The sequence below is a fragment of the Phaethon aethereus genome (assembly GCF_964289735.1).
Source record: "Phaethon aethereus genome assembly, chromosome: 4".
Taxonomy (NCBI): Eukaryota; Metazoa; Chordata; class Aves; order Phaethontiformes; family Phaethontidae; genus Phaethon; species Phaethon aethereus.
Genome location: NC_138578.1, coordinates 83032260 through 83046781, shown reverse-complemented (window position 1 = coordinate 83046781; position 14522 = coordinate 83032260). Strand labels below are relative to the sequence as shown.

At 39.5% G+C, this 14522-nt stretch overlaps 1 protein-coding gene across 1 annotated transcript in view; it reads right to left on the bottom strand.

Moving 5' to 3' along the window:
* ATRN (attractin) overlaps window positions 1-14522 on the bottom strand; it is a gene marked incomplete at its 3' end in the record, with an annotated part of 160098 nt that overhangs the window by 33540 nt on the left and 112036 nt on the right. Inside the window, exon 25 of the mRNA XM_081999765.1 lies at window positions 6996-7057. Within this exon, the coding sequence (XP_081855891.1) occupies window positions 6996-7057 (62 nt within the window). The remainder of the gene's footprint in view (window positions 1-6995; window positions 7058-14522) is intronic.

Below are 14522 nucleotides of genomic sequence, written 5' to 3'. Positions count from 1 at the left end.
GCATAGTCTGTATGCAGTCCTGCAAGTGTCACATAAAGATGATGCAGCACATCCAGTAGCTGTACCTGAACTATCATTTGGATTTCCCTTTTCCTAAGGCCACTGATTTCCAGTTTCCTTTGTCCAGTTTGAGAGCAGTTCAATTTTTCCAATAGAAAAAGAGGAAACCAGAAAACTCAGATGTGAAACCAGACTGGAAGGAAAAAGAGGCATCTAGAGATATCTAACACCCCTGGAGAGTTCTTCAGCCCGTTGAAATTTGAACATGACTCCTCATTTGGGTCAGGTTCTACCAAATGCAGCTTTCATTGGCCTATACAAGTTATGAAAGTTTATGCTTATGCAGCATAAATATTGCAATACAGGGAGAAGTTACATTTACATTTTATGAACACTATTCTATTTGATAAATAGCTTAAGTAATACTTAATTATTTATTAGATTATTTAAGTACAATAAATGAGCAACATGGGTATAAGTAATCGCCCCTCAGTGGGCCTCAACACATGCCTTAATCGTTAGTTGATAAGCTTTCAGTGCTCTTTATATCACAGGGTATTCTCACCCTGACACAAAAACCTGAACTTAAACACCCTGTCTGGTTTTATTCGGTACTCTAAGCTCCTTTCATAGCAGAGGATATTCTCTCCAATCCAGGTATCCTCAAAGCTCTTCAAACAAGTACACTTTCATTTTTAAATGGCTGGAAAACTTCATCAGCACTTTGATACGATGCATTCTCATGAGGAAAGAAGAAAATCCATCTGGTGTATTAGGGCTCAATTATTAAACTCTCCTACAATGTTTATCAACATCAGAATTGCTAGTGAAAAATGGCAGTTTTAAATGCCAAAACATACAGCAGCTCCACTACTAATATGCTTTAACACATATAGGTCACTTAATGATTTCAGAAAGCACTGCAATGATTACTAGAAACACATCCCAAATTATTTTCATGAATTGGAAGCTATTTAAGCGCTATTTAAAAGTAAATTTTAATATGCTGGAGAGTTATATGACACATTTTTAAGTACTCAGTGCATTAAACCTTGAAATAATTGGAACAAGTACATAATGCTGAAGGAGTGCACAGGGTTTGCACAGTTGGCCTTTGCCAAACAGCTACCCGTAGCCAACAGCAAACCAACAGATCTGATCTACATATTAATGACCTTATCTTTCTGCTGAAGATGGCACCAAGGTTTAACAAGCCACAACCCGCCTTGTTTGCTGCAGATGATACCATTTTTCTTCTGTGTCTTGTTTAAAAATCTACTTAGTGGCTAGCACAACCAATCTCACACCCTGTAAACTGGTGGCAGCTTCCATAAACACAAGATCAGTCTAACTAGAAGTTGGAGGTCTTTGGGGAAAGCAGTTATTAATGTATTTGGTTGGTTGGTTGGGGTTTTTTTAATCTGTTTTTGTTTTGCTTTTTAGGGTTCAGATTTGCAAGTCCCTCTATGCTATCACAAAGGGAGTAACAGAAAATAAAGGGAAAAAGTCATCTTGCAGGTCTAGAAGACAGAGCTTTAAGTAGGCACACCAAAAATCATGAGACACATGATGAAACTGGAATGAAAATCAGTGTTATTTTGACCTGTGTTTTGAAGGTTTTTCCCTCGTACTGTTTTCAAGCATGAGAACAAGCTACTCTGAAGGCAGGGACATCCGAGCAGGCTGTAGCTGCGAGCGGGACCAGGGACCAGGCATGGCGCTGGCCCTGCAGATTCCTTCCATTCTCAGTTCTCCTCTTGTGTAGTCTCTGCACTAACCTGGTCACCTTGTCAACCCAACTCATGAGAAATACCCAACTGAATTACTGTTCAGCGATCCGTGGAGAGCTATGCGGCTCATCCTAAAGTGGACACCTATGTCTGGACATTGAACTTTGGTGTCCATCACCTGCACTGACTAGAAGAGCAGCTTTGACACAACACACACAGAAACCTAAATTAAGGTGTCAAAGCTATAAACTAAATCCCACTCAATAAAGGTTTAAAAACCCAAAGTGCTTACATCACACCCCAAACCACTACGCTGTCACAGGAGACTTTAAGGGCCAAAACCATAAATGGGGCAAATAATGATGGGACCAATTAATGGAGAAGAGACCAAATAGCCTCACTGCTCTGGTCCGCGTGTGACCATTGTGGAGGACAAAGTAAAGAGTGATGAGGACAACATGGAAAGAAGGAAGTCATGGATGCTGAAATGTTTATTTCTAACAAGATGAAGTAGTTTATGTAAAGACATTCCTAAGCTCTTCCTTTTCCTTGGGGGGAAAAAAAAAGTGATCCAGACTGTATTTTAGGCACATATTTAGTAAATCCATTTCTGCTGCAGTAAGAAATTATTTAATAAGCAAACAGAGTAAATAAAACATCTGCAGCACAAGTCCAGATTTGAATTATTGCAACAGGCCATTCTCACTTATTAAAAACACTGGGCAAATGTTTACAGCCAGGAAAAACAATGTACAGCACAGTAAACCATCTGCCTGACTGTTGTATGGAGACAAATACTGTTCCCTCTGAAGTTTTATTGAGGAACAAGTCCAATTGTTTGCACCAAAGTAAAATTAGACTATTTGATATTCAGACCTTAGCAGAGGCACATGAGGTTTCATGTGCCACCATGAAAACACAAAACTTGCAACTTCTGTTTCATTTGTGAAATACTAATTTCTCCAATAATCACTGTAAGGCTATGGTGGAGACTATGGTGACTAGAGAGAGTCAGCATTTAACATCCCTAGAAGAACGTTTCAAGGGCAGATATGAAAGATGAGACAAACAGCAACCAAGAAATGGGGCAAAGAGTGCACTTGAGGACACAGAACAGAAGTGCAGTAGAAGACATCAGAGGTCTATGGTAAATCAATGTAACAAAAGCTCAGCATGAGATCATAGAATAAAATCACAGAATGGTTTGTGTTGGAAGGGACCTTTATAAAGGCCATCTTGTGCTCAGAGCCTCATCCAACCTGACCTTGATGGGGGTTTCCAGGGATGGGGCATCTACGACCTCTTGGGGCAACCTGTGCCAGGGTTTCACCACCCTCATTGTCAAAAATTTCTTATGTCTAGTCTGAATCTCCCCTCTTTTTGTTTAAAACTTTTGTTTTGTTTAAAACTCCTTGTCCTATTGCAACAGGCCCTGCTAAAATGTCTGTCCCCATCTTTCCTAGAAGTCCCCTTGAAGTATTGAAAGGCCGCAATACGGTCTCCTAGAGCCTTCTCTTCTCCAGGCTGAAGGTGATTACATTTAACAAAACGTCAGGGAAAAGTCAAGTATACCCATCCACACTCTCACACCTAGAAATGCCAAATGTATGGGCCAGCTGGTCTGGCCAACATCACTCGTGTCACACACAGAGGACAAGGGATGCTGGCTGTCCGGCCCTCGCCACATCTCGTTTCTCTCCTGGAGACAACAAACTTGCTTTGTAGGTCTTTTACACCCTGTAGGGCTTAACAGCTTCTGTCCGGACCTTTTGGCTTCAGTTTTGTTCACTTAACACTTCTGATCTTTTAGAAGTCTGTTGGTCAATACCTCCACGTCCTCATTTCGAGTTTCTTAGGGCTGCTACACTAGGAAAAGGAATGGCAGTGGTGATGCGCCGTGACCTTGCAGCCACCCTCCTAGTTTTGAAGCAAGAGGTCTCTGCCTGACTAGTTGCAGGGTTACCAGCAGGATCCTCAACTGCTTTACAGCCAACTGTCACCAGTTAGAACACAACTCTTGTTCTGCTGTTTCTTCTGGTGCTTACACCTTATTCGTGTGTAATCCTTATTTCATTCAAACCATTCTTGATACTCCTCTTATAAATATCTACAGAACTGGCCAATAAAGCAGAGAAGCCCAGAGAAATACAGATGCATTTTAAAAAAAAAAAAAAAAAAAAAAAAAAAGAAAAAGGATCATTGGTGAGCAATACGCATTTAGAAGGCCAAATAGTCAAAATAATACATATTTTCACATCTTCTGTATGCAAAAGTATGCTGGTGAGAAATATATATTATAGATAGGTGTGGTGGCATACATAGATTTTTTGCAAGATAAGGAAACCGAGATACTAAGAAAAATGTTTACTACAGACTGTCAAAATAACTTAAACTATCTGCTGAAAGACAACAGCAAGATGTGTAAATTAAAGAGCTACATTATGAAAAGCAGGGGAGGAAACAGAAAAAACACAGTTTGCTTGCAATCCATTTAGCTTTGCAAAGGTTAACAACGGTTAGAATATAACTTCTCCTGCGGCTCCAATTATAATGCAATAGGAAAGACCCCGTAACTTCACCGTTCTACCCAACCGTTATCCACTGACATTTTCTTAGCTTAAAATAAAATGTTAACGTGTTGCAAAGTAATATAACGGTAACATACAGCCACAACAGCCAACTGTGCTCAACACCGATTCCAGAAGGAGCTCCAAGAGTCTAACAGCACCTCTAAATGTGAGGCACACCCCCTCTCACCCAAAGCAGCCCTGCTTTTAAATGAAATGGGAGTCAAATCCAGCGGTCACATTTTGTCCTGCTCCACAGTGCCTGATGTTGTTTAAATGCATGGTCAGTTTTCTGGCCTCTCTGTAACCGTGTGTGCCTCCGTGTCAGTTCAGCCAGTGCCGGCGGTACTCCGTAAATTAAGCAGCACTGGAGTTTGGCAATCCAGCTTGCGCGCCAGTGCCCGCTGGAGGGACTGAACTTGACCTAAATCATCACAGATGTCAGCAATGAAGCTGAGAATCTAAACCCCCGTTTCCCGGTATGGTTCTCCGTGCAGCTCAAGGCACAGAGGTTTCTTCCAGTGGCACGGCAGAAGAGCATGGTTAGGATGGGGTTACAACGAAGTGGAAAGAGTAACTTCTAGAAGATGGAGACGGGCTACAACACCACCAGCACAGAAAATTTTCCAAAATTTAAATGAAGTAAGACCCTTGAAGGTGATAACAGAACGTCATTCTAAACATCGATTTTCCTGAACAAAGTCTCTTTTTGTGTCTACTACACTCAGAGAATTGATACGTATCTCAGTTTTCGAGTTAGAGGTGGCCCATATCTCAAAGGTGGATTTACCAACTGTCTTTAGGCTATGCAGAAAGCATTTTCATTGCCTCTACTTAGTGTGCAAATTTTCAGCCAACTCTATCTCATTACCATCACAGATATTACTTATTTATGGTCTAACTTGGATTCAACTGTAATTATGAAATGCACCCTAGAGGATTAAAAATGCAAGTGTTTCAGTAGTTTCCCCTACAAACAGCAGAGATGAATCATGCTGTTCTAACCCACTGGTTGTTTAACGAGTTATAGTGACTGTAAAACAAAATACTAGCAGAGGAACTTAGCAGTAGTTACAGTTAAAGAATTACAGAATTTTTAATGCATTATAAATGCTTGGTTGGAAAACACCAATAAACTGTCTTCTCCCAAATACACAGGTTCTTATTCCTCTGGCATGTTAGGATGTTGAATAATATTATGACATCACTTCTCAAGGAGATCGATGTGATAGCAGCGAGGGAGAATCACTGCTGACTATCTTCAATCTGCGTAACTTTTGGGCATGTATTTTCAGCTGCACGTGCTCATCGAGATATACGATGAGCGTTATCTTCTACTTCAAACTATGATTCTCTTCCAATAATGGAACTGGAGGAATCACTCATACTGAAGAGTTTCAAACTCTCATATGCAGGTGGATCTGGGTCTGTGAAGAACTAATGGGTAGTTTTTCAAGTACAGATTGATCACGTGCTATTAAAAAGGAACTCAGGAACCAACTGCTTCCCTATTAGTTCTCCTTGTAAGTAATTATCCTGCCACAAAGATTTTTAGGGAAGACCTTGACTGTGATGGCTTCAGTAGAACAAATGCTTAAGTCTGATCCAGGAGTAAACACTTACTCCGTATCAATGGAAGCAAGGTGGGGGCTCAAGCCTGGTGTTTACTTGGGATTGTATTAAAGCACATTCCACTCTGTAAAAGCTACATATTAAAACAAAATTTATACAAACCACTTGTCTGAAGGATCCATCTGGAGCTCCTTGCTTTAATTAAATTTAGCATGGAATCTAAAGCAAGACATTACTCCCACTGTTCATTTTAAAATGGGCATAATATTGCCCACTTTACAACAGGTTGTAAGATCTGGAGTACTGTTTACTCCATGTATATCCCTCTTAAGGGAGCTCTCCTTATTGATTACGTATTTGGTGTATATTTGTGGACCATTAACAGTTCCTAAAATAGAGGCTAACACATTGGATTTTGCAACTTAAAGAGATGGCTTGCTATGCTGCAGGGGACATTTAACCTCTTTGCTAGGGCTTTACTTTTTTGGAGGATGGAAAAGGAAACAAGTATTGAAATTGCTTCTGTTGGTTCCAACTCCAAGGGAATCATCAGTTTGCTTCACGCTAAGAAGTGAACTTTACCAAGCAGTTCATGAAGGACAGAAGGGTATTTGGCTTCAGTTGTGTTGAACCGTATGTCTGTATTTAACTTGACATATTTCCAGAGTTTAGTTTAAAAATCAAAAGGTGCTACTGAAAGAGTGTGAACGCAGTCCACACTTAACTTTTTGCAAAAGCACTTTCTTATTTTATGATTTGTGTCTGACGATGTGTGAATATCCGCAGTTTCTCCAAGACGTACATTATTTGTATGGTGTGGTAACTCAAAAGACGTTTTCTGTAGCACTTTAAAAGGAACTTCTCCATTTCAAAAAGCCTCCACCCCCTCCTCTAACCTCCCTTTCCCTGCATGCACAGGACAAGATGTATCTGCAAAGATTGCGGCAGACACTTTTCTTAACATAATTCCTAATTAAATACTTTAAACATAGTAGGGATTTCCATTTTCTAAGCTGTGATGTAAGCAGGATGTTTAATTAAAAAAAAACCAAAACACTACACTAAAAACAAAAAACAAATATCTTTCCTAAAGAAGAAACATTTAGTTGTCTTAAATAAAAAGTACCTGAAAAATGTCACAAAGAACTGTACCAGGTCCATAAAGTTGCTGTGTTGCGAGAATGCAATCTGCAAAAGAAAAAAGCAAATGCTTTCTATTACTTACTGTAAAGTAAATTCAGATTTAAGATGCATTGTTGCTGGGACAAAAAAATTACAATGAAATGGATCTATACTTAAGTCACTCAATATTAATTTTTCAACATATTTTTAAAAAAGCACTGAAATATTCCAAGGGAAAAGAAAACAAACTATAACTTCACATTATTTTGAAATCATATATCCAAAAAATGAATCCAAACAAGTAACATCTCTCTCTCCCAGCAATTTCAAGGAACAGTCTTCGATGCACATTAATGACCTTAGAGAAAACACTAGTCAGAAAAAAATTAGAACACAGGAGTTTCACAGAGCTAAAAATAGAGCTTTTTTTAATTACTGTATACACAGCAACCCAAAGTACAGGATTTAAAAGTACAAAATGCTCGCTCCTATTCAGACAATATTTGTACATCAAAATCTCCTCAAATAAGTAACGTACAGCAAGAGCAGCAAAAAGGCACGAAACACAGGGTACAACAGCTACTCTAGGAAGAGCGATGGCGTTCATCTTAACTCACTTCCCTGCAATCCACTCGCACCGCAAAGGAAAGTGAAAAACAACCGAATATTTTGGACAAAAAAAAAAGAGGGAAGAGACGAACAGGAAACTGGGAGGTGGTCAGGGGCGAAAGGACGGATTAGGGAGCCTGGTTAAAAATAAGAAAGCAGAGGGGAGGCAAGCCCACAGAAAGGCAACTCCTGCAATATCAGGAGTCAGAAGTTCTTGCCAGGTACCTCCTATTTCCTCTGATTATCCATCTCAGCACCACAACAGGGTATTAACTCTTTCCTGAAGTAACCGAATTTACTGCAAAACCAAACTGCAATCTGCACTTATAAAAGCTTTCCATGGATATTAAAAGTCACTTAAGGCATCATTTGTGGTTTGGGGTTTTTTTCCCTTAAACAAACTGCATGTTACAGTATCATTAGCGTAAATAAAAATCTCTCTTCCCAGCAACAGTCACATTCCAAAAATCATGAATATATGCAAAATGAACAATTCTTTGGATTTCTGTTCCTCTAGATCACCTTCTATTATCATATTTGTTTTCAATATGCATTGTAACTTGGTATAGAAGCTGCCCAAGGTAATTTTCTTAGAAATATATCAAAATGCTCTTAAGTTGAAAGCTCTTTTACAGTGAGTAACTTCTGCTTCGCTGGAAAGCTAACTCAAAACCTGCAGCCCAGATGCTTGTGACCTCAGTATTACTGCCTACAAGAGACAAGAAAACACAGTTCCTTGCTGATTTTTTCCTTATAAAGTGCTTCCCAAAGGCTTTCTGATGAGAAAAGAGAGTGAGCATGGTTTCCCTTTTTACTTTAAAACTCAGTGTATGGGAACTGAGGTGGTTTTATATGTGCGTACCTATTCTGGCAGTTCTTTAAGGCAAGGAAATTTCTTACTGAAATATCACATCCCAAAATACAAACATGTAATATATCCAGTTTACAGAAATATGATCTGAGAATAACTATGATGCTGACCGACTATAAAAGATGCATTTTAAAACACAGACTTTATTATGTATCAACGGCTTATATTTAAAAATCCTTTTGTAGAAAAACAACATTAGAAGAACAAAGAAATCATCAACGGGTCAGTCCTGTGCGGACAATCATTAGGACTGGCTTGTGATGGAAACCAAAGCTTGCTCCCGTTAGAATGTGAAGAAGAAACAAGTATCTGCTAATTTTAAATAAGGACAAATACTATGAAATATTAACGAGACTGCAAACTCATCTCTAAACTGTTAGAGAAGAAAGGCTTCTCGGTTTTTGATAAGAGAGTAATAGTGTAGCAAATAAAACAGAGAAGGAAAATCTGGGTTTGTTTCACGTAGAAGCACTACAACTGCTTTACCAGTGGTAGTTCTTTTGCCTACCTGTTGGAGCTCTTCTCTTGCAAAGACCAAGTGAGGATCTGTACCTCACACACGTATTAAAAAAAAAAAAAAAGCCTAGGTTGGTTTCTGCAATTTACTTTTCACAAGCTGAAAACACTTTATGCTATTAAACCTGACCAATCTGTGTCACAGGCAATTTAGTATCATAATTGTTAATGGTTTGCTTACTTAGAGCTTAATTTCCTCTAATGTAATCTGTTCCTAGGACTTAATTAATTCAGTTACATAGAAAGTTTGGTTAGAAATACATGTTAAAAGTAGACTGTTCATTCTGAATATAGGGAAAATATGGCACAAATTTCTTAGCAGTATGGATTTTTAATTAAGTTTAAATGACAGCAGAAGATTCATTTATCCATTCTCAAAAAACTAATTTTCTACCAAAGAAACAAGCAGTGTAACTCTAGGAGAACACTGTGTATCTCAGGCTGAAGACTGGGAGAGCCTCCTCCAGGTACTGAGCAGAACTTCAGCTCAGCTGCAAATTCAAATTGCCACTTTCATAACATATGTGTCCTTCAAAGATATTTTATGCTGTTCTTAGGAAAAATGCAGTATCTTTAAATAGTTAAGATCAAAACAGATCAGAAAATTAATTATGTTATTTCCAGAGAATATTATAAAGTTGGTGTTTATCTGATCTGAAAAGGTACCTGAAAAAGCACACCAGCCTATCACACTTTTTCTAATGCCACATCTTTTGAAGTATCAAAAAAAATTTGGCTGCTTTCCAGATGAATAAAAATAGCTGGCTATATGGACTGATAAAAATGTGTAATTAAGAGCTTTACTTTCTTTATCATTTGATTAGCATAAAATAGTAAGCCAAGAAGAAAATTTCGCTACCTCTAACTACCCAAAAACATTTAAAAGTGCAAAAGTTGTGAAATCAGTACAGACATATTTCAAAGGCGTTAACGACAAAGCACTTGGCCACAAAAATATTTTGGGTAACGGAAAAGCAATTTGAACGCAACTGACTTCAATAACAGTTGGTATTTCAAACTCAAAATACTTCCGGAGTTAAAGTACAGCCTGTAACTGATATAAATTTTGACAAACAAATGTGGACAATTACATACCAGGAATTGGTTTGCATTAGTACCCCAGTTTGTGCTCCAAAAGAAAATAAACTTGAGAATAATTTCAAGAGAGTCATTTTGTGCAAAAATGGGTCCAGCTGATTCTTAGTCAACTTCTTATTTTGAAACAAGTTCACCTTAAGCCTGTAAGTACAACCGTACCTGAAGTTATTTAAGCCTCTATTCTTCTGAGTTACAAGTGCTTTGAATGCATTAAAAAGTACTGGAATTTCACACACCACGAAGAAAAATTACTACCACTAAACCAATGAGAAATTACACAGAAATATCTTTTGAAACAAATTTGAGTAACTCCTCTCACTCACCTGTAATAACCAGATTTATGGGTAAATCATCACAACATAACTCCTTCCACTTGCGCCAGAAGTTATTGCTTATTTTAGACAAATAGAAGCCAAACTATTAGCTCCGGTAGGGATGGGGCAAATCTCTCTCCAGACCCAAATATTTTCTTATACATAACTCATTTAGACTAGGACTACTAATATTAACTGAAGAACTGCTACTGTACTGAAAAACATCTCCAGTATGACTCTTCCGTAATATAATTTGGAGCATTTTGGGTATCTAACACTTGAAAAAACATAACTGAACAGAGAAAACATTGCTTCTGTAACTTTCTTTCCCTGCTAACAATTCAGGATTATTTACATGCCATACTTTTGCCTTTCTCCACTATTGCATAAGGTGACTCAATTCACATCAGTGCTGCCTTTCTTTTCAACACTACTTCATATTAGGGATGAGAAAAAGGGAAATCGGAAATGATATTTTGAACAGGACACACTCCTAGAATAGAATTGTAAAAGAGAGGGGAAAAAAAAGCCTAATTAACTTATGAAACCAGTGAAGTACAACAGAGAAGGCGCAACGTGAAGCGGGCTACTGGAGTTTGGTGCTTGCTGTGCATTCAGAAGATATCAAAAGGGTCCCTACTGCTACATCCATTAACCTCACCTAGCAGGTGGGAGAACGCTTACAGCACTGTGTTTTGAAAGTCTACGGGACCACACAGCACTGAAAACCATGGAAATTCAGAGATTTCGGGTTGCTTTGCTTTTTATTTAAATATAGTCCCAGTGCCAGTGCTAACGAACAAATAAGCAGCACGTAAGACTGAAAGGCTGGGAGCTCCAAGGGCTTCCAAACAGATAAAGCCAACAGCCAAACAAGCTGCCAATGACATTTATGTACATCTTCCTCTATTTCTTCCTCAGCACCTCCACTTTCTCTTTTTTTTTTTTTTTTTTTAAAATGGTTAGAGGCAAGGATTCAATCTGACCTTGGGGAATACAGACAACTGTAACGGGATGCTGTGGCCTGAATGCTGAGTGCCTGTGCTTCTGACAAAGGACCAGCTGAAAAACAAATGGCTTTTAAGTATTCTTGAGTGATGCCAAAGTCATCAAAACATTCATTTTGCCCTCTATGACAGTCATGGGGGGGAAAGACTGCTCTTCTGCTCAAGAGAAACATTGCTCCCGGTTGCAGTTCTCCTTTAAACACAAATACAATGTGCTCTAGTGAAACACATTGCAGAAAACCACATATTTTTCTTGGTGCCCTCCACTGAACAAGAGCAGCAAGCCAACTCCAACAGCCTCGATGGCGAGGTTTTGGGAAAAACCGAGCCAATCTAGCAATCCAGTTCCACCACCTAAAAGGAGGTCCCAGCTCTGCCACATGCTGCTGCTGCTGCTGTTTCACATGGTCTGTGAACATCTTTAATGAGCCAAGGCAAGTTTTTAAGCCAGCAGAGAGCTAACCCTGGGAATGCAGGGCTTGTTGCTGGTACTTCTCAGCTGACCCAGCTCACTGAGGGATGAGGCAAACCCATGGGAGGAGCTGGGCAAGATGACCCTTTTTGGGCAAGTGGTTCTCAAATTGTCTCAGTGATGTTAGCTGCCAGGACAACTTCTCAAAAGGAAGCATCTGTTTACTTCTGCAGATGAGATTTCTGGGATTCGGTCACAGATTAAGACATCTAAATACAGGAAAACAGAGGTAAGTGCCTACTGTTCCTTTACACTGACAGAAATTTCATCTGTGATTCAGTTGGCCAATGTAGGCGTCTATTACAGGATTACCTGAACAGTTCCAGATCTACTAAGTCTCAATCTATAATGGGACCTTAAACACTTAAGGCACATGAAAACATCTATTTGTAGACTCCTACATTTAGATGGTTTAAATTTCCACAGTGCATCCTTGCCCTTGGCTTCATGGATGCACTAGAAGCTCCATTCATTGCCTAGGTAGGGGTAACCTATTGCCATTCATCTGGCCCCAAGACATCTCACCTGGCCTCCAGCTGCTGCTCCAGGCGGCCATGGGCCTCTGACAGCTCCTATGTCCTATCTGCAACCCTCTTGACTCTACGTGCCCATGTTTAGGCATTGAATATCACACCACACTGCTGGAGTGCATGCAGCGACGTTTGTGGTAAGGCATACAGAAATTGGACCAGATGTTGAACCACAAAAAAGAAGTGGCTACTGATTTATTAAATCTCCTTTGTGTCAAGAAGCACATAAAGACTGGAAACTGGGTCAGCATGCCCCAGTGTTAAAAGCTTAGATGATTCAATGAAAATGATGGAAGAACTTCACCGAACAGAAGAACAACTCAAATCCGGATTTGAGCTTACAAGAATCACTCTGCCTCCCTCTTGCAAAACCCTTTGATACAGTGGTAAGCTTAAAAGTAGACTTTAATTTTTAGAAATCCAATCCAGAGTAGCAAAGCGTAGGAAAGCTCAGGCTACAAGCCTGATTAAGCAGGTTAAACAGCCTGCATCCCTGTTCTTCCTACCCCAAAATACAAATCCACAAACTTGACTAAGATGAATCAGATAAATTCTGGCTATAGGAGCCTTGAAAGACAACTAAATCCATTCAGAGACCTGACGAACATATCCCAACATTCAGTACAGAGGGAATGCCTCGTTACTATAATTATTTCTACCTTTCAGATCAGGCCATGGAGTAAGCCACGAAGTACAGAAGAGCAGTCTAAGTCAAGACTACCCATCCTCTGCACTAACATCGTGTATCACACCTGGAAAGAATGAGCTCATTAATACTTGCTCTTTCTTTATTTCTTTGCATTATGGTAGACCATGAATGTGGGCTAACACCTCACAAAATGTTAGAGAACAAAAACATTAAATATACATGGATTACATTTGTAATCCAGGTATGAAAGGCAATAGGCAAATGCAGTAGCATGATCAACTGCTGAAAGAAACCATGATCTTAAAATAACCTAACAAACCCTGCTCTAATTGTTGGTGCTCTACAAGGAGAAAATATACCAGCTTTGCTTTGGGAGCTTTGTGTCACAGTATCCTAAAAGACAGTTTCTTTTTGGATACAAGGGGATCAGTTCCCCTCAGTCCATCTTCACCTGGAAAAGCGTTGATTAGCATTACGCCCTGTCTCAGTCAAGACCCAAACTATTTGCATTCAGATGTACCAAGTACAGTTTAGCAATTTAACAATTGTATAATGGAATACAAATTTCAGTGAATGAAGCCATTTGACAGTGAAATGTGGATGTTAAATCTCCAAAAGGGAAAGGAAGCATTACAACTCCTTGCCTCCGAACAGGGTAAATGTTCAGTTAAGTACAGTACAACACTCCTACACTGAAAAAAACAAAAATATATTTGCATCGCTGAGGGAATGAAGCAAAGCTTGTTACAAACCATGCCTACACCACTATTTTAACCCTTCTGTAAGTGCTGTTGGTGCCCAAGTGTGCATCCACACCCTCCCTTTAACCACTTGTTCCCCTATTTCCCATTACCCAGCAAGAGTGTACAGTGTATTTGCAGCTGTATACTGAGCCAGATCACACAACCCACTGCAGCTGAAAATTCATCTTTGCTGAGCCAGCTTTCAGGTGGACTCATACCTTGTTCACAGTCGCTGCACCAGTGGGCAATGTGGTGCCACACCACAGAGGCAGCAGGACATTCCTTTTCAGAGGCACCATGGATCTATTTTAAATGAACAGCAAAACTAGATCCCAAATTTTGAGGTTAGGAAGAAAATTTAAGATGACTTGACCCGTGTAAGTCTTCAAAAGCTGCAAGTATAACCTGTTCCACACGGAAAGATTTTCTAGATAGAGAAGTTAAACCGTAAGTTTGAGAGAAGGAAGGGTCTTCCAGCAACGAATCATAACCTGAAAACTCTGACACACAAGTTAAAGTGGAGCTTGATTCAGAGGTGGGAGATCCCAGAGAGTTTGTAATTCACCTAATGGTGCAGGTATGGACAACAGAAGGAGGAGATGTGATGCTCAGTGGAAAGTTGACAAGCGTGAGTATGGGATGACCATCCATAGCTGCAACACCAGCTGATCTGACAACTAAAGGTCCAGGAGAGGTGGGTCACAGAAAGCAGAGAAGTCCCA